The 26,188-nt window shown below is 43.8% G+C and overlaps 1 protein-coding gene across 7 annotated transcripts in view; it reads right to left on the reverse strand.

The window, feature by feature from the left end:
- The window catches only part of SLC4A10 (solute carrier family 4 member 10), a 193,056-nt gene that overhangs the window by 122,228 nt on the left and 44,640 nt on the right, over nt 1-26,188 (reverse strand). For 5 of the 7 annotated variants that reach the window (XM_064164139.1, XM_064164112.1, XM_064164102.1 and 2 more), the window contains exon 2: nt 9,162-9,243. In XM_064164139.1, coding sequence (XP_064020209.1) covers nt 9,162-9,243 — 82 coding nt within the window. Of the gene's footprint in view, nt 1-9,161; nt 9,244-13,979; nt 14,170-26,188 lie in introns of all 7 variants that reach the window. The other 2 variants (XM_064164124.1, XM_064164118.1) reach the window with 1 other exon arrangement.

Raw genomic sequence — 26,188 nt, forward strand, 5'->3', positions numbered from 1 at the left:
TGTTAGGAGGAAGTTTTTGGCAGAGAGAGTGATTGGCATTGGAATGGGCTGCCCAGGGAGGTGGTGGAGTCACTGTCCCTGGAGGTCATAGAGTCATAGAATAGAATCGTAGAATCAAGGAGGTTGGAAGACACTTCCAAGATCATCCAGTCCAACCTAGCACCCAGTCCTGTCCAGTCAACCAGACCATGGCACTAAGTGCCTCAGCCAGGCTTTGCTTCAACACCTCCAGGGACAGTGACTCCACCACCTCCCTGGGCAGCCCATTCCAAAGCAAAGAGTTCTCTGGCAAGAACTTCCTCCTAACATCCAGCCTATACCTCCCCTGGCACAACTGGAGACTGTGTCCCCTTGTTCTATTGCTGATGTTCAAAAGGAGGCTGGATGAGGCACTTGGTGCCATGGTTTAGTTAATTAGAATGTGTAAGGTGATATGTTGGACCAAATCATCTCCAAGGTCTTCTCCAACCTGGATAATTCTGTGAAATTAAATATCTAAAAAGGCAACCTCAGAAAATCAAATATTTTCTGCATAGCCCTTAAAAATGACAGATGGAACATTTGAAAATGTGATTCAGAATCTGGCATTCTGGGTTCTTAAAACAGGAGTTTGTCCTAACTACCTCTTATTCATTAAATAAATGGAAAAGAAATGTAGTGGTATTTCTGTATCTTTGAACAAAACATATCCCATAATAATTTATGGTGCTTGACAAATGCATGTAGGAACTTCTAGAAATCCCATTGCAGTTGTCTGAATTGATGTGACACTGCAAAGGAAAAGAGGGATGGGGAGAAAGGAAGCTATGCCAGGGATGGTCTAGGCTGGATGTTAGGAGGAAGAAGTTCTTCAGAGGAGGTCTAAGTTGGATGTTAGGAGGAAGTTGTTGGCAGAGAGAGTGATTGGCATTGGAATGGGCTGCCCAGGGAGGTGGTGGAGTCACCATCCCTGGAGGTGTTCAAGCAGAGCCTGGATGAGGCACTTAATGCCATGGTCTGGTTGATTGGCCAGGGCTGGGTGCTAGGTTGGACTGGATGAGCTTGGAGGTCTCTTCCAATCTGGTTCATTCTATGAACTGTAAATGTTTCCCTTCAGTTGAAGGAATTAAGGCCTTTCTAACAGAACTCTTTAATGGTACAGCTAGTTTTGCCCCACTGCCTGCCATTCTCCTTCCAAACACAATTTTAACACAGAAACCACAGCCCCATCTGGCAAGAGCCACACACATAAGAAGCACTTTCATCTCCCCACTTCCCCATTAATAGAAACATCACAGACCTCCATGTCACAGCCATCTCAAGGGACTCAGGCAGGTCCTAAGAGCTCCTTAGTGAACCAGTCAAGTTAGTGCCTGCTACATAAAAAGTGACTGTCCTGGATCTGGGTATCCATGAGCTTGCCAAGTGCTCGTGGTACGTCAGTCTGTATTGCCTTCCAATTGGAACCAACTGAATCTGCCTGAGGCACCTGCTGAGACCAAGGCTTTCAGATTCCTGCTCACAGGCACGATGGACAGGGGCAGAAAAGGGAACAGAAGGGTCTTAAAGCATCTCCAGAAAGAGCAAAGGCAGGCTTCTGTGACCTACTTAGGAAACACTGCAAAGTCAAGATGCCTGGAGGGAGAGTAAGTGGTCAGTGGTTCAAGCAAAGCCTCACATAACTGCTGGCCACATCAGGACTGGAAGGCTTCCTCCCTCCTCTGAAATCACCCAGTGCCTTCAAACCTTTTTTTCTGTACTGCCACTTAGAGCTGAATCCAACACAATTTTCTACCCTCCCAAAAACAACGAGGTTGAAACAGAAAACCAGGAGACCATGTGGAGCTTTTCTAAATTGCCTTTTTCCTTTGATGAGAAAAAGTGATTATGGTAAATTGTGTAGGAGAAGAAAGTACATGACTCATGATTCAATACTGTAGTACAGCAGGGAGGCAGAACTAAAGGGGAAGCAGAAAGGACAACAGCAGTGCTTTTAAACCAATAGTTTATATTGCTGCTTGTGGTTATGGTTTGATCAAAGGACATTTTCCAGCTTTTTGCCATGGTAGGATTGGGAAAACCTGACAAGAAAACCTTCACAACTCTTTCAGAACATACATGAAACTTATGTTGTAGGTTAAACAGAAATTAGATATTAAAGACTATATCCCTGGCCCAAGAAAACATTAAGGGGACACTGAAAATGGAGGATAAGAGCATCTTACTGGAATCATGAAATCAAGGACCTTTTAAAGAGCCCTGAGCAATGAGGCAGCAGTGTGCCCAGGTGAGCAGGAGAGCCAATGGCATCTTGGCCTGGCTCAGGAGCAGTGTGGCCAGCAGGACAAGGGAGGTTATTCTGCCCCTGTGCTCAGCACTTCTCAGGCCACACCTTGAGTGCTGTGTCCAGTTCTGGGCTACTCAATTCAAGAGAGATATTGAGGTGCTGGAAGGTGTCCAGAGAAGGGCAAGGAAGCTGGTGAGGGGCCTGGAACACAGCCCTGTGAGGAGAGGCTGAGGGAGCTGGGGGTGTGCAGCCTGCAGAAGAGGAGGCTCAGGGCAGACCTCATTGCTGTCTACAACGCCCTGAAGGGAGGCTGTAGCCAGGTGGGGTTGGTCTCTTCTGCCAGGCAAGCAGCAACAGAAGAAGGGGACACAGTCTCAGGTTGTGGTGGGGGAAGTATGGATCGGATGTGAGGAGAAAATTCTTGCCAGAGAGAGTGACTGGCATTGGAATGGGCTGCCCAGGGAGGTGGTGGAGTTGCCATCCCTGGAGGTGTTCAAGAGAAGATGGATGGGGCACTTAGTGCCATGGTCTGGTTGACTGGACAGGACTGGGTGCTAGGTTGGACTGGATGATCTTGGAGCTCTCTTATAACCTGGTTGATTCTATGATTCTACATAACTTATGCTGTAGGTTAAACAGAAATTATACATTAAAATCAAAAAAACTATATCCCTGGCTCAAGAAAACATTAAGGGGACACTGAAAATGGAGGACAAGAGCATCTTACTGAAATCATTAAAGTCAAGGACCTTTTCAAGAGCCCTGATCAATGATCCACCAACTGCCAACCTCTGTGATTCTGTGATTCTATGACTAAAATCCCAACAGATGTGCCCTTTTTACAAAGTCATTTTCCAGGTTGTGGCTAGGATGAAATGCCTTTTTAATTGCATGTGTGTTCACTCCTGTTGCTCCAGAAGTGTTTTCTGCACAGACTTACTATGAGATCAGAGTTTGCCAGGAAACAGTAAAGAAAAGTCATTGGACACAGAATATAAAAGGACCCTCTCAGACAGTTACACACTTTCCTCTGATGGAAAGTGAAGCTGTGCTTATAGGAGGGAAGAATTGGAATTAGCAACAAGTCCAAAAATGCAAACTCAGTATTAACACAACTGTATGTTAAGAAGAAGCAGCATTTCTGTCTTCTCATGCTGCAGTTTTGCTTTCATCCACAGTGGCAAGCTAGTCTGTGCCAAATTCAATGACCAGAACTTACACAAGGTGGAATATTTGGAAATATTAGTCCCCCCAAACACTGAAAAGATTCCCTGTCTGTGAAGCTCACAGCAAAGCCAAACTTCAAAACCCAAAGCTCATAACTGACAAAAGGCCATGGCATACAGACAGTACTAGGAGATAACTTCTGTGCTTTAATTATTTCTATTTATCTATTTCACTTGTTTCATTTCATGTGGATTTCCAAGGAGATTTTATGAAATTGGCCTGCAGTTATTCATTAATCTGCAAGGTGAGTCACCTTCCCACAAACATGGCAATGTCTGGGAAGGGACAGGAGGTGCATGCAAAAGGGCCAAAGCAGACAATGACCAAGGCAAGAGAGTAAGCACAACACAGGAGAAAAGCGAGACCTCAAAGGACAATGAGAGACATATGAAGAAGCAAAACTAGCAAGAGGCACTACAGAAAGATGTGCCTTAGAAATGGCAAATGGAACAAGCTAAAGCATGCAGTAGCTGGTAGGCAACAAAAGGAAAGAGCTCTCTGCTTGTAAAGCCACAATGCCTGTTCATGAATAAAGCCACAGCTATACAAGCTCGACAAACAATACAGTCATAGAGCAAGCTGAACCTCTCTTCAAGTCCTTACTTCCACAGCTTATATTCGACCTAACAATCAATTCTGCTAGGAGAACAAGACAGCACAGAGTGAACCTAAAGACATTCAATATCTTTATTGATGATCTAGACAAGGGGACCGAGTCCAGCATCAGTAAGTTTGCAGATGACAGCAAGCTAGGAGCAGGTGTGGAGCTGTTGGATGGTAGGAGAGGCTGGATGGGTGGGCAGAGGTCAGTGGGATGAAATTTAACAAGGCCAGGTGCAGGGTTCTATACTTTGGCCACAACAACCCCAAGCAGTGCTACAGGCTGTGGACAGAGTGAGAGAGATCAGCCAGGCAGAAATTGACTTGGAGGTACTGGCACATAGGAGGCTGAAGATGAGCCAGAAGTGTGCCCAGGTGGCCAAGACAGCCAATGGCATCCTGGGCTGGCTCAGGAGCAGTGTGGCCAGTAGGACAAGGGAGGTTATTCTGCCCCTGTACTCAGCACTGATCAGGCCACACCTTGAGTGCTGTGTCCAGTTCTGGGCTACACAATTCAAGAGAGATGTTGAGGTGCTGGAAGGTGTCCAGAGAAGGGCAACAAAGCTGGTGAGGGGCCTGGAGCACAGCCCTGTGAGGAGAGGCTGAGGGAGCTGGGGGCGAGCAGCCTGCAGCAGAGGAGGCTCAGGGCAGACCTCACTGCTGTCTACAACTCCCTGAAGGGAGGCTGTAGCCAGATGGGGTTGGTCTCTTCTGCCAGGCAAGCAGCAACAGAACAAGAGGACACAGTCTCAAGTCGTGCTGGGGGAAGTATGGATCAGACGTGAGGAGAAAATTCTTGCCAGAGAGAGTGATTGGCATTGGAATGGGCTGCCCAGGGAGGTGGTGGAGTCACCATCCCTGGAGGTGTTCAAACAAAGACTGGATGGGGCACTTAGTGCCATGGTCTAGTTGACTAGACAGGACTGGGTGCTAGGTTGGACTGGATGATCTTGGAGGTCTCTTCCAACCTGGTTGATTCTATGATATGAACTGAGCAGAGACAAGAAGCTTGAGGCAGGGTATCTGTACTGATGAGGTAACAAATTATGTACAATAGGCTGTAGCATCCTGGCAGCCAAAGGGAGGGGAGACCTTGATTGATGTTCCTGTCTAGCCAAGCAGAATGAGTAGCTGGCTCACATCTACTCAGAGGCAAGGCTGAATGAAGGCCAACAGGTTAATAAGATTTAGGCTCTTTCAGTCCTGTGAGCTGCTAGGTCCTATTAATTTTCACGTAAACAATGTCAGTGGGAGACAGGTCCACAATTATGTTGTCTCTATAAAAAATGTCCAGTCTTGGAAAGTAAAAGTCTGCTTCACTATCTGGAGCCACTGAGGTTTTTACTAAATTAGAGCTCAATTACAATGAGCATTTTAGATGTTAACTCTAAAATCAAAATCTCATTTAAAGAGTTTTTAAATTACTGTCACAAACTAAAGCAAATCTAAAAAGAAAGAAAATAACTTAAACTTTTTTTTAAAGGACAATTACATACTCTGGGATTACTTTTCTTTTTGGTCAGCAGGATATTTACTATCAAAATGAGTCCTTCACACAGGTTGTTAAATATAAAGCATCTTTACAAGCACACTAACACTTCAAATTAGTTTCTGGTTTATTAGGCTTAAATTCTCAGCTTCTATACCTTGTTCTGTGTTGTCCTGGTGATGTTTATTTCCTAATTCATCTTGAAGTCTTTTGTGACTTTCAGTAATCAGTTCACATCATCTAAATTTTGTCCAAAGTGTCAGAATAGATATTCTGAGGTACAATGATTTATATTGTTCCTGGTGGGGCAATAACCCTTGTGCTCCTCCTCCTGTTGTGTTAGATGAGCAAACAGTAAGGGTTTGGTCCCAACAAAGCCTTGAGGGCTAGGGGGCTTAGCACCATGAGCCAGGTGCTGCCCTCAATGTGCCTGCCTGGTCAAAGGAGGCACCAAGCTTTGAATTCCTTGGCCAGAACAATGATGCTAGTGCCTATTGGCCAGTTTGGTTTTCAAACTGAAGTATTTAAAGGGGGATGATTTAGAAAACCACACCTTTCTGCATCCTGCCTTCAGCACAGAGCCTTCCTGCCTCTCACCATTGGCAGCTTGTTAAAGGCAGCCTGTAGAAGCCCTTCTTATTATTCTTCACATCCCTTGCCAGGTTCAGATTCAGCCACACCCTGGCCCTCCTGACCTGATTTCTATACAACCAGGCAGCATCACTGTGCTTCTCCCAAGATACCTGTCCCTAAAATTTACACTCCTCATTTTTTTTCTGAGAGTTCATATTTCTGGATGCAGTGATCCCATATTTAGAATCACAAAATCAACCAGGTTGGAAGAGACCTCCAAGCTCAGCCAGTCCAACCTAGCACCCAGCCCTGGCCAAGCAACCAGACCATGGCACTAAGTGCCTCAGCCAGGCTTGGCTTCAACAACTTCAGGAATGGCAACTCCACCACCTCCCTGGGCAGCCCATTCCAATGCCAATCACTCTCTCTGGCAAAAACTTCTTCCTAGCATCCAGCCTAGACCTCCTCTGACACAACTTGAGACTGTGTCCCCTTGTTCTGTTGCTGGTTGTCTGACAGAAGAGACCAAACCCACCTGGCTACAGCCTCCCTTCAGGTAGGGAGGTTCTATGATTCTATTCTTCTATCTGGTGTTTCTCTAAAGACACCAGATACAAGAGTTTCATTTTGCCCAACGTGTAATTAAGACCACAGAAGACTAAGTGCCAGATTCAAAAAACCCAAGGTTGTGTGCCTCATTCTAAAATTGTCACTGCCAACCTGATCCACTGGCAGCCATTTACCCCTGGAGACACCAAAAGCCTTAAATGTGACCTGAGAAACATCCCACCTGAGATCTACCCCTGCATGTGTGTTTAGCCTGGAGAAGAGGAGGCTCAGGGGTGATCTTATTACTGTCTACAACTACCTGAAGGGGCATTGGAGCCAGGTGGGGGGTGGCCTCTTCTCCCAGGCAACCAGCAATAGAACAAGGGGACACAGTCTCAAGTTGTGCCAGGGGAGGTATAGGCTGGATGTTAGGGGGAAGTTCTTCACAGAGAGAGTGATTGGCATTGGTATGGGCTGCCCAGGGAGGTGGTGGAGGCACCGTCCCTGGGGGTCTTCAAGCAAAGCCTAGCTGAGGCACTTAGTGCCATGGTCTAGTTGATTGGATAGGGCTGGGTGATAGGTTGGACTGGATGAGCTTGGGGGTCTCTTCCAACCTGGTTGATTCTATGGTTCTATGTGCTCAGAGCTACCTACATCACATATGCTACATTGTGTGTGTGACACTTCACATCTTTCTATGAGAGACCACCTCACACAGACACAGCCACGTCTGCTTTTTGAGGTACTACTGGGGGAAGCAACAGCAGGGTGCAGTTGTGTATCATAGGACATTCATAAGAAATCATCAGTTTGACCATCATGCAAGAGAATGCAAAATTCATAGCCAGAGAGAAAAGAGGGGGGGGGAAATTACTCTTATGAAGTAATCAAAGGTAGTCATTTAGAAAGCTCAGGTCTGCGCTTACTGGAGGGGTACTGAAAGACCATTAAAGGACCCTTCCAACCCAACTCATTCTATGATTCTATGGAGACAGCACTCTCTAGACCTGAGGCAGACAGCTTTTCTGATGTATGGTGTTGAAATAGATCCCAGATCTAGAGATTTCCACTGGGCTAGTTCCTGAGGCTCTCTGTATGACAACAAAAAGAATCTTCCACAGCCTGCCACAAGAAGCTAACAATTAAAATATGTACAACAGAAACTCAGTTTCATACAATAATTATGATGTGGAGCAGGGTCAATGCAAGAGGAGTGTAAGGACAGAAGTAACCTGAACAATTTTGCAATCCACTGAACAAACTGAAATGCAACTCTTTCAGAGACTGAATTATTAGGTCGTTACGGTCAGACAGTTCTCACAATTTCTCACTTAATTCTACACAGTGATGCTAGGTGATTTCTGTAGTGCTTATTATGAACAATCTGTCCAATATGTGATACTGCAGAATGTTTTCATTCAGTTCAAGAGGATTCTGACACCAGTGCAGAAACCATTATGAGCACTAAACCATCAGTCCTGCTTGCATGTACATATCTGAAAACCTAAATGTAGAACGATGCATCTGAGGGCATGCATGCATGTTTACTGCACTTGATTAGCATAGAATCACAGAATCAGCCAGGTTGGAAGAGACCTCCAAGATCATCCAGGCCAACCTAGACCCAGCCCCATCCAGTCAACCAGACCATGGCACTGAATGCCTCATCCAGGCTTTTCTTGAACACCTCCAGGGATGGTGACTCCACCACCTCCTTGGGCAGCCCATTCCAATGCCAATCACTCTCTCTGACAACAACTTCCTCCTAACATCCAGCCTAGACCTCCCTTGGCACAACTTGAGACTGTATCCCCTTCTGTTGCTGGTTGCCTGGGAGAAGAGACCAACCCCACCTGGCTACAGCCTCTGTACCGGTAGTTGTAGACTACCTTGTAGATTGTCACAGGACCACAGGATGTTAGGGGTCGGAAGGGACTCAAAGAGATCATAGAATCATAGAATCAACCAGGTCGGAAGAGACCTCCAAGATCATCCAGTCCAACCTAGCACCCAGCCCTATCCAATCAACTAGACCATGGCATCATCAAGCCCAACCCCCCTGCCAGAGCAGGACAATCCCATCTAACACAGACCACAGACGAACACATCCATACAGGCCTTGAAAGTCTCCAGAGGAGGAGATCCACAACCTCCCTGGGGAGCCTGTTCCAGTGCTCTGTGACCCATACAGTAAAGAAGTTCCCCCTTGTGTTGAGGCAGAACCTCTTTTTCTCAATGATCCAATTATGGATCATTGAAACTAGCAAACGCCCTCCACCATCATCTGGACCTGAGCACTGCTGTGAAAAAAAAATGTAATATTCATCTTTTTAAAATAAATGAAGATACTGCCCCATTGTTCAGCCTCTTTGCATCTCCACTCAAATCAAAAAGTTGACATCCTGTGATTGCATTTCAGCACTTGGAGAAGTCATGCACCGAAAAATAATCTCTTACCTTCTAGATCTTCCTTTTCAAAATGTGTTTTGAGAATGGAACGAGTTCCACCTCTATCCACAACAGCCTCTTCATCATTTCTCTGCAAAACAGATTGAAAAGGACAAGTAAGCTGCTTCTCATTTGGAAACCACTGTAAAGACTGCATATAGTACTATGAAACAGATTCTTTTTAGCATAGCAGAATCTTCTTCCTACTCAGAAAGAAAAAAGTTTATATGAATTTAATTTTCCTTACTAAAATATATTCCTTTTCCATCATTTTTTAATTGAAGTCTGATTAAAGCTCAATTTGATGTGAAGTTCTGCTAAAACCTGCAAGACAATGGATAAACATCAGATACTAGGCACTAATAAAAACATGAGGACCTGAGAGGACATAAGGACAACGAAGGACATGAGCTATGTCTGGTTCAGGCAGGTTTTCTCTTGTACTCTTGAAGAAAGGGAGATTGCAGATGTGTTTTTTGGCTTTGGGATCCTGAGATACACACAGAATTCCCAAATTACTGGTACTAACAGTTTCTACTTTGGCAAAGGTAGAGAATGACACTCAGGAATAATATGGTAAGAAAACTCCAATACCATGGAAAACAGTTGTGGCTTACTGCTAAGTTGCAAAGCTTTTGCTGCTCTTTACAAACATCAAGTTGTAATGATATTAAAGGCAGAGAGCCCACCCTAATATCAGAAACAGAAAGGCTCTTCTTCCTCAGGCTGTATATTTCATGTTTGATTTTATACTATAGTCATACATTCACTTCAGCTGTAATCTCTACTGCATTGCATACCATAGAATGGTTTGGGCTGAAAGGGACCTTAAACACCATCTAGTTCCAACTGCTCAGCCACGGGCAGAGACATCTTCCACTTCAGCAGACTGCTTGAGGTCCCATCCAACCTGAACCCTTCCAGGGATGGAAGTGGCTCTCTGGGCAATCTGTTCCAGTGCCCCATCATCCTCACAGTAAAGATTTTCTTCGTAATATCTGCTCTAAATCTACCCTCATTTAGTTTAAAGTCATGACCCCTCAACCTTCAGAATGGATGTGAGGAGGAAGTTGTTCAGCATGAGAATCATAGAATCAATCAGGTTGGAAGAGACCTCCAAGATCATCCAGTCCAACCTAGCACCCAGCCCTATCCAGTCAACTAGACCATGGCACTAACTGCCTTTTCCAGAGCCTGGAATGGGTTGCCCAGGGAGGTGGTTGAGGCCCCATGGCTGGAGGTGTTTAAGGCCAGGCTGGCTGAGGCTGTGTGCAGCCTGCTCTAGGGTAGAGTGTCCTTGCCCATGGCAGGCGGGTTGGAACTAGATGATCCTTGTAGTTCCTTCCAGCCCTGACTGATTCTATGAACCTAACACTGTACTTCCTCAATAAAGAGTACCTCCCCAGCTTTTCTGTAGGCCACCTTTAGGAACTGCAAGGCTGTTAAAAGGATGTGCCATGTGACAAATTAAGCACTCAGGCTAAAAAAGCTACAGAAATTAGTTATTTTGGCTGCCTCTGACATTAAAAATAAACATCACATTGCCCTAAGTAGAGAACTCTTTTGGGAGTTCAGCAGCTGGGCACTGGATGCTGTGCTAAAACAAATATTGGCTTCACTATGAGTCTGACACCATATAGAACCACCTTCTAAATATAGCATCCACTTCACAGTTTTCAGTGCATGGTAATGAAGGGGGAAAAAAAGGATTAATTATACCAAAAAACTCAATTAATATATGTCATTAGTGGAAGAGTTTCAGTAAGGTGCTCGACTGCACTAAATAAAATGTCTATCTTAAGGAATCACAGAATCAACCAGGTTGGAAGAGACCTCCAAGATCATCCAGTCCAATCTAGCACCCAGCCCTAGCCAGTCAACCAGACCATGGCACTAAGTGCCTCATCCAGGCTTTGCTTGAACACCTCCAGAGATGGTGACTCCACCACCTCCCTGGGCAGCCCATTCCAATGCCAATCACTCTCTCTGTGAAGAACTTCTGAAGCAAGGGGATTTAAATACCACCATTAAATGTTATATATATTCTGTATCATATATTTATTCTATACATTCATTCTATATATGGAATGAAACAGAGTATAGCAAGAAATAAAAGTGCATAAGCAACTCTTCTTTAAGAGCCTATGCTCCAGGGGAAACGATTCACATGGAGAGCTGGATGTCACGCAGTCTGGATCTAAGCTTTTGTTTCAGGCTCCTCTCTTTTACAAAAATAGCTACCATGCTGTAACTATCTTCTGCAGAAAATTCCTAGGAACATGTCAGCAGCAAGCATCTGGGCTGTTAAAGAGGCCTGAGAGTCTTACAGTGTCTTTATTAGAACTTTCTTGCAGATAATAGCATGCAACTGAAAGCTGACAATAGGGGAAAGGCCTATTGAAACTTGGTTTAATAATTCAGGATTAGCTAATAATCTATTAAGCTGTACTAGGGCACTACAATGTCACACAAACCATTTGATCATCTTAGTTTAGTTAAATAAGTCCACTATTTTATGCACTTAAGACATAGCTGAGCCTGTTTGCCATGCTAGCATGATGCCATGCCTCTGGGTGAGTGATCTTATTACTGTCTACAACTACCTGAAGGGGCATTATAGCCAGGTGGGGGGTGGCCTCTTCTCCCAGGTAACCAGCAATAGAACAAGGGGACACAGTCTCCAGTTGTGCCAGGGTAGGTATAGGCTGGATATTAGGAAGAAGTTCTTCACAGAGAGAGTGATTGGCATTGGAATGGGCTGCCCAGGGAGGTGGTGGAGGCACCGTCCCTGGGGGTCTTCAAGCAAAGCCTGGCTGAGGCACTTAGTGCCATGGTCTGGTTGATTGGATAGGGCTGGGTGCTAGGTTGGACTGGATGATCTTGGAGGTCTCTTCCAACCTGCTTGATTCTATGATTCTATTAGGCATGATAGCAAAGGGCAAGTACTACAAGCCACATGAGAAGTAATGGCATTCTGGCATAAGACAGCCTTCAGTACTTTACTGATTCTGAAAAGGCCTTGGGGAAGCAATAATAAGAGAAATTTACAATGAGGAAATATTAAACTGTTGGACAGTTTAAAACATTTGCAGATCCTCATCTAAATAGAAATGAATTCATTAATATTTATCAAAATATGCTCATACACTTTGACTTCTCCTTTCCCATGTGTTCAGTTTTCAGCTTCTGGCACTCCTGTTCTTCTTCCCTGCCTCTGTTTCCTGTAATGTCACAGCAAGTCTCAGCCTTCCCTCATTCTCAGAAGTGGCTTTATTCCATTAATATTGCAAGGAAAAACAGCTTAATTGGGAGCATTGTGATCTTGCCAATTCACTTGTCAAACTCTGTGCAAAGGCCAATTAAACAGCCCTGCACTCTCTCCTTTTATTCCCAGGGAGCAGTATGAAAGTTACCTTGCATTTACCAGCACAGAAGTCACACTGCATTTAGTCTAGAAGTAATGTGTGAGTCCTGTACTGCCTCCTTGGAGAAGGGAATGAAGGGCTCACTACTACTTCACTGCCATTAGGCTTTTGCTTCATTGCAGGTAAGTACTACTGCAATACAAGTAAAAGGAGTGGCAACTCCACTTTCTCGTGGTGACTGGAGACAAGAAACAATTGCTAATAAAAAGCAGAGCATTACTAGAAAGTCAGGAAAGCTACAACATTATTCTAAGTGCTGCAATAAACAAGAGTCTGAAACTCTTCAGTATAAGCACACAACAACCCCAAGCAGCACTATAGGCTGGGGACTGAGTGGCTGAGAGCAGCCAGGAGGAAAGGGACCTGGGGGTACTGATAAATAGTAGCTGAAGATGAGCCAGCAGTGTGCCCAGGTGGCCAAGAGAGCCAATGGCATCCTGGCCTGCATCAGGAACAGTGTGGCCAGCAGGACAAGGGAGGTTATTCTGCCCCTGTACTCAGCACTGGTCAGACCACCCCTTGAGTACTGTGTCCAGTTCTGGGCTCCTCAGTTCAAGAAAGATGTTGAGGTGCTGGAACATGTCCAGAGAAGGGCAATGAAGCTGGTGAGGGGCCTGGAGCACAAATCCTGAGGAGAGGTTGAGGGAGCTGGGGGTGTTTAGCCTGGAGAAGAGGAGGCTCAGGGGTGATCTTATTACTGTCTACAACTACCTGAAGGGGCATTGTAGCCGGGGGGGGGTGGCCTCTTCTCCCAGGCAACCAGCAATAGAACAAGGGGACACAGTCTCAAGTTTTGCCAGGGGAGGTATAGGCTGGATGTTAGGAAGAAGTTCTTCACAGAGAGAGTGATTGGCATTGGAATGGGCTGCCCAGGAAGGTGGTGGAGGCACCGTCCCTGGGGGTCTTCAAGAAAAGACTGGATGGGGCACTTAGTGCCATGGTCTGGTTGATTGGATAGGGCTGGGTGCTAGGTTGGACTGGATGATCTTGGAGGTCTCTTCCAACCTGGTTGATTCTATGATTCTATGATTCTAATATGATTCTAAGTGCTGCAATAAACAAGAGTCTGAAACTCTTCAGTATAAGCAAGACTCACCACAAAACAATTCTGGAAGGCAAAATTCATGTTCTGCATTATTCTTAACACACTAAGCCACAACCAACCTCCACATTTAACATCCTCAAAGCCAGGAATGCTCTGCAGTTTTGCCCGTGGCTACAACAAGGCATGAAAAGTATTTTTATTCCCCATGCCATTTTTATGTTAGGTGTTTTCAACCCATTTGATGACGATGATGAAGGTCAGAACTTGTACAAAGCACACAAAACCGCCAGGACTGAGGTATTCAAACCATAATGACATAATGCAGCAGTCTGCAAACAAATGTGTGGACACACTGACCAGGTAAGAGTCCTTGGAACTGTCCATAACTGCAATGAGTTGCTTGCTGAGTCAGGTGAACAGTGTGGTCTACTGCTTAAAGCATGGGAGAGGGATCCAGGAAGTCCCCGAGCGCTAATCTTGGATCTGCCACTGACTTGCTGTTTGGCCTTGGAAAAGTCACTTAACCTCTGTGCCTCAGCTTCCCCATCTGTAAAATAGGGATAATAATACTTACTTATCTACCTTCCTCACCGTGCTGCACTATGCTGTCAGATTCATACAGCATTTCACAACTGTAAAGCACTACAGAAGGGCTAAATCATTCCATTTAGAAAGTGCACAGTTTACTCACGTGAAGAGATAATGATGAACAACAACAGATTCACAAAAATCAACATTTAGGCATAAAATGGGATGCTTTTTTTTGGTTTTTTTGGATGCCAAACCAATATACATCAATACCTCACAATAATTTTACAGTGTACAGCTTCGACAACTTAATTGCACAAAGTTTATGACAATGTAATTAGACAAAGTTTACATAAAAATAGATAGCCTGGACTTGCTTTCTGTTGGTTTCATTCAGGAGCAAGGCTACAGAAGCCAGTGGGGAGAGTATTTCAGTGAAGCTGTGATCAAAGCACAATAAGCTTGGCCATATGTATTTATCAATCACCTCACATTTCTCTTTTTCATTATATTTATCCCTATTTTGTGGGGGTTATGTAATTGTCAGCCAATGATAAACCTAAAATGTAGGCACAACACCATTTCATAGAATCAGGCAGGGTTGGAAGGGACCACAAGGAGCAGCCAGTTCCAACCCCCCTGCCATGGGCACAGACACCCTACCCTAGAGCAGGCTGCACACAGCCTCAGCCAGCCTGGCCTCAAACACCTCCAGCCATGGGGCCTCAACCACCTCCCTGGGCAACCCAGTCCAGGCTCTCACCACTCTCCTGCTCAACAACTTCCTCCTCACCTCCATTCTGACTCTCCCCACCTCCAGCTCTGCTCCATTCCCCCCAGTCCTGTTGCTCCCTGACAGCCTCAAAAGTCTCTCCCCAGCTATTTTGCAGGCCCCCTTTAGATATTGGGAGGCCACCAGAAGGTCACCTGGGAGCCTCCTCTTCTGCAGCCTGCACAGCCCCAACTCTTTCAGTCTGTGCTCACAGCAGAGCTGCTGCAGCCCTCTGAGCATCCTCCTGGCCCTTCTCTGGACACGCTCCAGCACATTCACATCTTTGTTGTAATGGGGGCTCCAGATCTGGATACAGCTTCTCTAAAGCAATATAATATCTGCAAACACACAGCAGAAGAAAAAATATGTCTGGAATAAGAGAGTAAGAAAAGCTGAGGCTTTCAAATGGAATCCACCACCTCCTTAGAGAGCAGGGATCAGCTTACTCCATGATTTCACCTCTCCCATTTCTCTAACAAATGCTGAAAAGACCTTCAACGTGCAGCAGCATCTGCTGCACATATCTTGCAGGGAAAATGTATTTTAATGAAGGAGTCTCATAAAAGCAGTTGTTTCTACTTCTGTCCTTCATATTACAAGTCTCAATATAGCAGTGAGTGTAGAAAAACAGACCATAAAGTCATACCCTGCATCCTTTATGGGGCAACTGCACATGGTAACATTGAAAAGCATCTGAACAGAACTAAAAGGAAATAAACTACCCTCCAAGACTTTTGGCTTCTTGTTTTGGTATGCAGTCATGAAGAAAATGGATTACTAGGAGTAGTGATTTTCAGCTTTCTTATCAGAGCATAAAGTTAGGCTGCAGCTGTTGCCAAGAATGTGTGTGTTGGAAGGAACAGAAGTGATCATAGAATCAACCAGGATGGAAGAGACCTCCAAGATCATCCAGTCCAACCTAGCACCCAGCCCTACCCACTCAACCAGACCATGGCACTAAGTGCCTCATCCAGGCTTTTCTTGAACACCTCCAGGGACAGCAACTCCACCACCTCCCAGGGGATCAAGACTAAGAAACAAAGAACAAATGGCTGAAGTGCCCTGTCCACTGATGCACTGATAAAGATCACTACCACAGCTGTTTCAAAGCTAGACAAACGAGCTCCTGGAAAGCCTCCCAAACTGACCTTTTTTAGATAGGACACAGCCCTAACTGCAATTCATAATGCAAAGAAGCTAATCCTTAAATCTCCCCTTGTGTACTGCCTTTCCATGCTTCAGAATAGTGTCATTAATGCAGAAACTACACATTTAGAGGTGAGAATTACCATTTTATGACAAATACTTTCAGGTGACTTTAGTTATAGCTTTTATAAACAGGCTATACTTTGTGGTTGATGACTGAGTGGAATGAAGAAATCCTTCCAAAGGTGGACCCATATAAAGGCATTCAACACATATAGAAGCACAGAATTGTTTGGGGTGGAAGAGCCCTTAAAAATCATCTAGTTACAGCCCCCCTTGACATGGGCAGGGACATCTTCCACTAGACCAGATTGCTTAAGACTCCATCCAACTTAGAACACTTAGAATCATAGAATCAACCAGGTTGGAAGAGACCTCCAAGATCATCCAGTCCAACCTAGCACCCAGCCCTAGCCAATCAACCAGACCATGGCACTAAGTGCCCCATCCAGGCTTTTCTTGAAGACCCCCAGGGACGGTGCCTCCACCACCTCCCTGGGCAGCCCATTCCAATGCCAATCACTCTCTCTGTGAAGAACTTCTTCCTAATATCCAGCCTATACCTACCCTGGCACAACTGGAGACTGTGTCCCCTTGTTCTATTGCTGGTTGCCTGGGAGAAGAGGCCACCCCCCACCTGGCTACAATGCCCCTTCAGGTAGTTGTAGACAGTAACAAGATCACCCCTGAGCCTCCTCTTCTCCAGGCTAAACAGGCTAAACTTCCAGGGAAAGAGCATACACAACCTCTCTGGGCAGCCTGCTCAAGTATCTCCCAGCCCTCACAGTAAGGAGCTTCTTTTTTACAGCTGATCTAAATCCAGTTTCTGTAAGTTTAAAATCATTACTCCTCATTCTATCACTACATGCTTTTGCCCTGGCATTGATTGACCTATGTGTAGGACTTCACACTTTGCTTTAGTGAAGCCTACCTGAAGGGTAGCCAGGTGGGGTTGGTCTCTTCTGTCAGGCAAGCAGCAACAGAACAAGGGGACACAGTCTCAAGTTGTGCCAGGGGAGGCAGGAGGTCTAGGCTGGATGTTAGGAGGAAGTTCTTCACAGAGTGACTGGCATTGGAGTGGGCTGCCCAGGGAGGTGGTGGAGTCCCCATCCCTGGAGGTGCTGAAGAAAAGCCTGGCTGAGGCACTTAGTGCCATGGTCTGGTTGATTGCATAGGGCTGGGGGATAGGTTGGCCTGGGTGATCTTGGAGGTCTCTTCCAACCTGGTTGATCCTGTGATTCTATGGTATTCTATACCATATTCCTGATATTCTGGATGACAAGCTGGTAGATTATTTATATATTCAAAGTATTCACTAAAAGGGGAAAACCAATACATCATCTTAAAACCCACTGTTGCATATATTGGACACTGGAATGGGCTGCCCGGGGAGGTGGTGGAGTCGCCGTCCCTGGAGCTGTTCAAGGCAGGATTGGACGTGGCACTTGGTGCCATGGTCTAGCATTGAGCTCTGTGGTAAAGGGTTGGACTTGATGATCTGTGAGGTCTCTTCCAACCCTGATGATACATCGTACAAGCTACCTGGACACTGCACAAAAACTCACTGAAAATCACCTTACAGCAGACACAATAATGTAAAACAATAAACATACATTGGAAAATAGGAAAGTGTCAGGACAGTAGGAAGCTATTAAATAGTTGCAATGAATACAGTTTGCTGTTCTCAGCAGTTACTCTGTTCCACTGGTACAACAGTTGGTGCTAATATATTTTGAACAGACAAACCAATTAACATTACAATTTTCACTTTATAAAGAAAATGAGAAATTATTTCTTTACTGAATCCTTCTAATTTTTTTCTCATACCTGGCTACATTTATTTGCTTTCTCTGATAGCTTGTCACGATTTTCACTAAACTGGATGATTGTTTTGCTTTGAAATGCAACACAAAAACCACCTACAAAGAGTTTTTCAGGATTTTTAAAACTTCAGGTAAAATCCATTCCCTTTTAAATTAAATTCTTCCTTTTTAAATTAAATTCCTACCTTTTCAATTAAATTCCTAATGCCCCCACAGCACAAATAGCAACATAACCAAAGCAAATCCTTTTTCAGCACCTTCCTAGCCTTAAAATTTACAGCAGAGCAGAAGCCATTTTGCTTTCTTCTGCACTAGAAGCTATGCATGTGACACAGCCACTGACTCATAAAGATAATAACCATAGTATTAATTACTTCTTCATTTAAGGCAGTTATTGATGATCAGACAACCTACATAATTCTCAAATGCCATCTGGAACTCAGGAATGCCTTTCATCATAAATCATTAAATACTGCACTGCTATAAATAACAGAAAGTGTAACACAAAATTATTTTGCCTTATCAATAGAGATAATTTAAGATAGAAGTCTGTGATATATTCGTTGCTGTTCATACACTGTATTATAAAGGTAGTAGTATAAACCTTGTGTATTCACTGTTCTGTATCCACCTTTCTGTACCCACCTTCCTGTATTCTCCTTTCTGTATCCACCTTTCTGTATTCTCCTTTCTGTATTTCTCCTTTCTGTATGCACCTTTCTGTATCCTCCTTTCTGTATTTCTCCTTTCTGTATCCACCTTTCTGTATTTCACCTTTCTGTATCCTCCTTTCTGTATTTCTCCTTTCTGTATCCACCTTTCTGTATTTCTCCTTTCTGTATCCTCCTTTCTGTATCCCTCCTTTCTGTATCCACCTTTCTGTATTCTCCTTTCTGTATTTCTCCTTTCTGTATTTCTCCTTTCTGTATCCACCTTTCTGTATTCTCCTTTCTGTATCCACCTTTCTGTATTCTCCTTTCTGTATCCACCTTTCTGTATTTCTCCTTTCTGTATTCTCCTTTCTGTATCCCTCCTTTCTGTATCCACCTTTCTGTATTCTCCTTTCTGTATCCCTCCTTTCTGTATCCCTCCTTTCTGTATCCCTCCTTTCTGTATTCTCCTTTCTGTATCCACCTTTCTGTATTCTCCTTTCTGTATCCACCTTTCTGTATTTCTCCTTTCTGTATTCTCCTTTCTGTATCCCTCCTTTCTGTATCCACCTTTCTGTATTCTCCTTTCTGTATCCCTCCTTTCTGTATCCCTCCTTTCTGTATCCCTCCTTTCTGTATTCTCCTTTCTGTATCCACCTTTCTGTATTCTCCTTTCTGTATTCTCCTTTCTGTATCCTCCTTTCTGTATCCACCTTTTTGTATTTCTCCTTCCTGTATTCTCCTTTCTGTGTTCACCCTTCTGCATCCACCCTTCAAATGGGCTGCAATGCAATTCTAATCATTGATATGAACATTACATACATACTATATCACGATCACCTTCTCAGTCTGAAGATATTCCAGCATTATCCCTTTGTGTTGTACTTATTTCACAGACTCATTGCATGGTATCTGGATTTTTAAGATGATTTTGGCTAAATTTAGCTTGATATTTCTGTATCTTTAATAATGCCATCCTTAAAGAAAAGTGAGTTATGTGAACTCGGGAGATGCCAAGAGTATATTGGAAGTATCCTGAAAAGACAATTAACCTAAATGGCTACAGAGCTATTAGATGTAGATGGATGCCTCCCTGTTGTGTGAGGCAATTCACTGGTGACTGCCACGTTCAGCCTTGTCCTCTAAACTGTCCTTGAGCACAGACACACAAAACTGGTTTAATGCAAAACTGTGCATACAAACTATTCAGATGCTAGGCTTCTTTTCTCTTTCTGAAGAAAAGCACAGGAGAAAAAAAAGAAATCTTCAAATATTATTATGTTTGACTGCTTACATCTCACATAATCATATTTAGCAATCTTTTGGAATGGAAAGCACAATGAACTTCATCTTCCTGATGAAATACAACCAGCGACACTGCACCATCCTTTCCCCCTCTATCCACCTGTCAAGGAAGTCCCTTCAAAACACGTTTAAAATGCAGCAAGGTCTGAAGAATTCTCTTTAAATGTTCCTTTAATTGTACTGGGTTCATGGCAGCCTTCTGCAGTAGTCACTACTAGTTAATATAAAGCAGAGATTCCTTTTGGTCAGCTCTATTCCACATCGTTCAAGCTACGCAACAAAGTAGACAGCAATTAGTTATCATTCTGGATTTGCATCTTCCCCAGGGCTGCCTGTCATATGCATAAAAACATCCTGCTCTGTTTCCTTTTCCCTCTTTCCTCTTTTTATAGCAAAAGCAAAGGCACTATTCAGCATGACTCAATAAATACCATCTTCTGCAGTGCTGCTAAAAACTGCACTAACCAGCACTGGCTCCAGAGAAACGATTTGCTACTGACCAGAGACTGAGCACACATTTAATGTAATCTGTGCAGTTCCACAGCAACACAGATAAGCACTGCAGACACTAAATCTAAGCACATTCTGCTGCTGCAAATGGAATGAAATGAAACACAAGCAGAAAAACGCACAGGGAAATAAAACAAAGCAGATTTGCAGACAAGTAAATGCTCACTAATACCTGTAATTCCTGTGTTTATCTACACTGAAGCATCCTGTGTTGCCTTGTATACTGCTGTGTACAACACAGCTACCATAAACTGAGGCATAAATGAAAGCATAATCATTAAAGTGTTTCCTTGCCATTTGATAAGGAATACTCTCTCTTAGAAAAGCCACTTTAGGCAGTAACAATACATCTCTTACATTTGCAAGGCAAACACATGACTTTGTCAAGTCTTTATACACATATTCAGCTGAAGACAAGATCTCTATTTAAAGAAAACAGCAAATCAGGGTGAAATAGTAACTTGTTGCAGTAGCTAGATGTCCACCTTTCCCTGTTGGCACTCTCCCACCAGAAAATGACCCTATTGTGCTAACAGCTGCAGCAACAAAGCTGAGAGGGAGGGTGAAGAAGAGGAAAACAACCAAACCCAGAACATTTCCACTCAAAAGGCTTCTTGTCAGCTGCTCTGTTCAACAGCATGAAGATGTCTGTGAAGGCTTCACCCAAGGACCAAATGAGATTTACTTTTAGCTTGTCTAGGCTCTCTCTTGGCCCCGGGCCGGATGCGGATGGATCCAGGATAACAGCACTATTTAGATGTAGTTAGAAGTTCAACGTGACAAGGTTAGCCTAACAGGCTATAGGATATTAGCTGCTGGGCAGGGAACAGAAATAAAGCAAGTTAATTTCTAGTTTCTTAATCAGCAGTAAGATACATCAAGGTTGAAGTTTGATACACTTCCCATCCCAAAGGATTTGCTTTCAAGTCTCAGGAAAAAATATGCTTTCAGATTTCTTTAACTAGAAGTAGGGTCAGGGAGAAGAAACATAGAAGGCAATCTTCTGGCAGCAGTTATCCATGTGGAAGTAGAAAGTGCAAAGAAGGAACGAGGTCATGACCAACTTATCAGAACCTGTTTTAACAGTAGCTACAAGAGCAGCACTCTTCCTTTACAGCCACAAAAATACAGGCTGGAATCTGCATCTTTTACCTAAACCCATGTCAACCATGGCTCAAAACAGGTTTTTCCCACACACACACACTGGAAGCCAAGATGATCAACAATAGATCAACTGCCCACCTCAAGAACACTGATACAATGTTCAGGGATTCTTATCACAGAATCAACAAGGTTGGAAGTGACCTCCAAGATCCTCCAGTCCAACCTATCATCTAAGTCTGCTCTAGCCCAGTTTTCACACAAATTAAAGCGAAAAGCATAAATGAGAGGATGGCATTTTTTTGCCCGAGTGCAAAGGCTCCTTTGGCCACAGAGATTCACCAATCAAAATGGCATCTGCAAAACTGTCTGACCATATTAGATGACCCCAGAGCTTGCTCACCCTTACTGGGGCAAGACACCAACAGGTACCTAAACACCTGTGGGTACCTGTTTATCACTTTGGGATGGGACATAATCATATCATAGAATCAAGCAGGTTGGAAGAGACCTCCGAGATCATCCAGTCCAACCTAGCACCCAGCCCTAGCCAGTCAACCAGACCATGGCACTAAGTGCCTTACCCAGGCTTTCCTGAACACCTCCAGGCACAGTGACTCCACCACCTCCCTGGGCAGCCCATTCCAATGCCAATCACTCTCTCTGCCAACAACTTCCTCCTAACATCCAGCCTATACTTTCCCTGGCACAACTTGAGACTGTGTCCCCTTCTTCTATAGCTGGTTGCCTGGCAGAAGAGACCAACCCCCACCTGGCTACATCCTCCCTTCAGGTAGTTGTAGACAGCAATGAGGTCACCTCTGAGCCTCCTCTTCTGCAGCAAGCGATGATGACTGGGGAGGGCAACACCAGAGGACACCGTTAGGATCCACTCAGTTCACAAACACAACAATAATCCTTCAAGCCAATGATTATACAATCTACTGTGTGAAAGTTCAGATAGTTTAGTAAATTCACATAGGGACTAAGAAAGCAGTAAAAAGTCCACAAAGAATGGGGGAGGAGGGGTGAAGCAGAAAAAAAGTAGTCAGAAAATGAGAAACAACAGGACAAGGGCAGAGAAGGGTAACGAGGCTGGGGAGAGGTCTGGAAAACATGACTTAGGAGAGGCTAAGGGAACGGAGGTTGTGTAGTTTGGAGAAGAGGAGGCTGAGAGGGGACCTTATTGCCCTCTACAACTACCTAAAAGGAGGTTGTAGTGAGGCTGAAGATGATCTCTTCTCCCCAGTTACTAATGATAGGACAAGAGGAAATGGCCTCAAGCTGTGTCAGGGGAGGTTTAGGTTGGATGTTGGGAGGAAGTTCTTTACTGAGCAGGTGGTCAGGCACAGGAACAGGCTGCCAAGGGAGGTGGTGGAGTCACCATCCCTGGAGGTGTTGAAGCCAGGCCTGGATGAGGCACTTAGTGCCATGGTCTGGTTGATTGGACAGGGCTGGGTGCTAGGTTGGACTGGATGATCTTGGAGGTCTCTTCCAACCTGGCTGATTCTATGATGTGGCACTTGAGGTCTAGTGATTACTGATGCTAGGATGAATGTTGGACTGGATGATCCTTTCCAACCACAGCAATTCATAGTGATGAGATGTTGTGCTGAGGGATTTGGTTTAGTCAAGGACTTGTCAGTGTCAAACTAATGACTGGACTCAATGAGCTTTCCAATCTAAGAAATTCTGTGATTCTGTAACACAGAAACGTATTTGAGATACCAAGCTTCAAGGTACTTGGGCATCACTTCTGCTGAGGCAAAGGAATATTGCACTGTAAAGAGCATTTTCATATACTGGGAAAGTGATCATGTCAGGTTCTAGATAATGAGGCATTTGTGTAGTATAAAAGCCTAGATAGCACAAACACCCAACAGGTACACTCAGAATTTGAGTACATGAACTGTACACAGCAGTTCAACTGGTCCTCCTACCTCTCAGAGATCTAAGAATTAGACTTGCACAAACTGCAAATTGTCTGCTGAAATGTGGAAAATTTAAACATCATCACTTCCATGACCTTGCTGTTCTAGAATAGGTATGTGATAGTAATAACAACCAACCAGCAACAGAACAAGGGGACACAGTCTCAAGTTGTGCCACGGAAGGTCTAGCCTGGGTGTTAGGAGGAAGTTGTTGGCAGAGAGAGTGATTGGCATTGGAATGGGCTGCCCAGGGAGGTGGTGGAGTCACCGCCCCTGGAGGTGTTCAAGAAATGCCTGGATGAGGCACTTAGTGTCATGGTCTGGTTGATTGGACAGAGCTGAGTGCTGTTGGCCTGGATGATCTTGGAGGTCTCTTCCAACCTGGTTGGTTCTATTCTATGATTCTATGAAATGTGAATATTGCATTGTTATTTTATACAAGTTTTGCCAGCGTTTCTACAGGAAAGATTTTATTGCTGGAACAGAGACAATTTTCTCCTAACACCACTACACTGATTGACTCTCACACAGCTACAGAGAACAGCAATGGAAGACACAAGCTTTGAAAGATATTAGGTTGGCTTGGATGATCATGGAGGTCTCTTCCAACCTGGTTGATTCTATTCTATGATTCCATGAAATGTAAATATTGCATTGTTATTTTATACAAGTTTTGCCAGCGTTTCTACAGGAAAGATTTTGCTGTTGGAAAAGAGACAATTTTCTCCTAACACCACTACACTGATTGACTCGTACGCAGCTACAGAGAACGGCAATGGAAGACACAAGCTTTGAAAGACATTAGGTTGGCCTGGATGATCGTGGAGGTGTCTTCCAACCTGGTTGGTTCTATTCTATGATTCTATGAAATGTGTATATTGCATTGTTATTTTCTACAAGTTTTGCCAGTGTTTCTACAGGAAAGATTTTATTGCTGGAACAGAGACAATTTTCTCCTAACACCACTACACTGATTGACTCGCACGCAGCTACAGAGAGCGGCAAGGGAAGACACAAGCTTTGAAGGCTATTAGCCTACCTTTACCTACTCAATTTAGACATTTTGGAGCCTTGATCGTTGCAGCTATGACATTTGAAAGAGAAAGGCTGTCAGGATTGCATTTCTGGTTTGTTACAACTATTCCAGAAGAAGTCTTTTTTCAGCCCTTCTCACCAAACACAGTGTTTACCTGTTTATTCGTTTACTTACGAGATAACCAGCATCAACACCAAATTTCACCCTTCAAACTCCATTTCCTTGACATAAAGGTCAGCATTTTGAGAACATGGCAGAAATCATTAGATATCACATTCTACTGGCACGATACAAGTAGAGACACTTTTTAACTACCTGTTGTTGCTTGCATTTCACTATACTGCTGTAGAACAAAAGCAATACACAGTGGATGTTCTTCCTACCACTCTTGCCAAGACAACCCCATCTTCTTTCATTAAAGCATGGAGTTCCTCATGATGAACACAAAAAAAAATCATTCTGATTTAAAAATTACACTGCAAACTACTTGGATCAGGCTTTTGTTAATGACAAGTTTTTAGCAGATTTAGTACAACAGACTCCTCCTAGCACCATCTCAATGCAGGTACTGAACTAAGAGTAATAATCTGCTGACTTCTATTTGGTCTTACAGGCATCCTTGCAAATTCTGCTCAGTTTCTCTTCACCTACCATTGTTATGAAATGCATATGTGGAGAAAGAAAAACAGTGTCTGTGGGCTCCACTGACATACACACTGAAAATACATATATGGTGTGATAGGCAGTAAAGTAAGTGACCTTACAGCTATTTTACTAGTCATATAATTTAAGACACATGCAGGTTTAAGCCTTGATTTAAGAATACTTGGTAACCTAAGTACAGTAACATGTGCACACACCTACCCCATCATTAAATGAACTTTATACACTACAGAAAGAGTGTTGAGGAGCTTCAAAGACTGGATGCAGTAACAGAAAGCACATTAATGAGTACAAGAGGAATTGCAACTGGGGAGTCAAAATCAATACAGCCAGAAGAGTAAACACAGAATTCAACTTTATGAAAATTCAACTTTATGGTAAAATCTCTTTCTTGAATGGGAAATTAGAGGACAAGTTGTAAAACTTTTAAAGGGAGAAAGTTTGTATTTGAGAAGATGAGTAAACAGCCTTTAAAAAGCAAGCAATGTAGGCAGAGCAATAAGCAAAATGACATGAATGCCAGTAATCAAGGGAAGCAAAGCTATAAAGTACAAACATCAGACAGGCAGATGAGTTATGGGGTTGAGATGAGCAAGCCTTCAAGCTGATTTAAGGCTACATGGACAAACAGGGACTGTTAGATCTCAGAACTGCAGGGAGCAAGAACAGCACATCAGGAAATAAAATTCATTAATTGTTTCTGATATGATTATATTCAGGTGACCACTAAAGACCAAGGAAAATTTCTGAGATACATAAAGTGAGGCAGGTGAAGACCACTAAAAAATAAAGCAGTGATGCCTTCATGAAGGCTATGCCTTGTGTCTACATTATCTGAAGTAAGGTGTGGAGGAGGACGTAAAGGCTGAGAATGGATTCCTGACAGATCTGAACACACACCTACATTGACAAAGAGGAGGAGGGGGAGAAGAAGATCCAGCCAATAAGAAACAGTCTGGAAAGTGAGAGAGAGAGAATCAACCAGGACAAAATGACAAACATCTAAGAACAACAAAATTTAGTGAAGACTATAACATAGCC

This window comes from Pogoniulus pusillus, chromosome 2 (assembly GCF_015220805.1).
Source record: "Pogoniulus pusillus isolate bPogPus1 chromosome 2, bPogPus1.pri, whole genome shotgun sequence".
NCBI lineage: Eukaryota > Metazoa > Chordata > Aves > Piciformes > Lybiidae > Pogoniulus > Pogoniulus pusillus.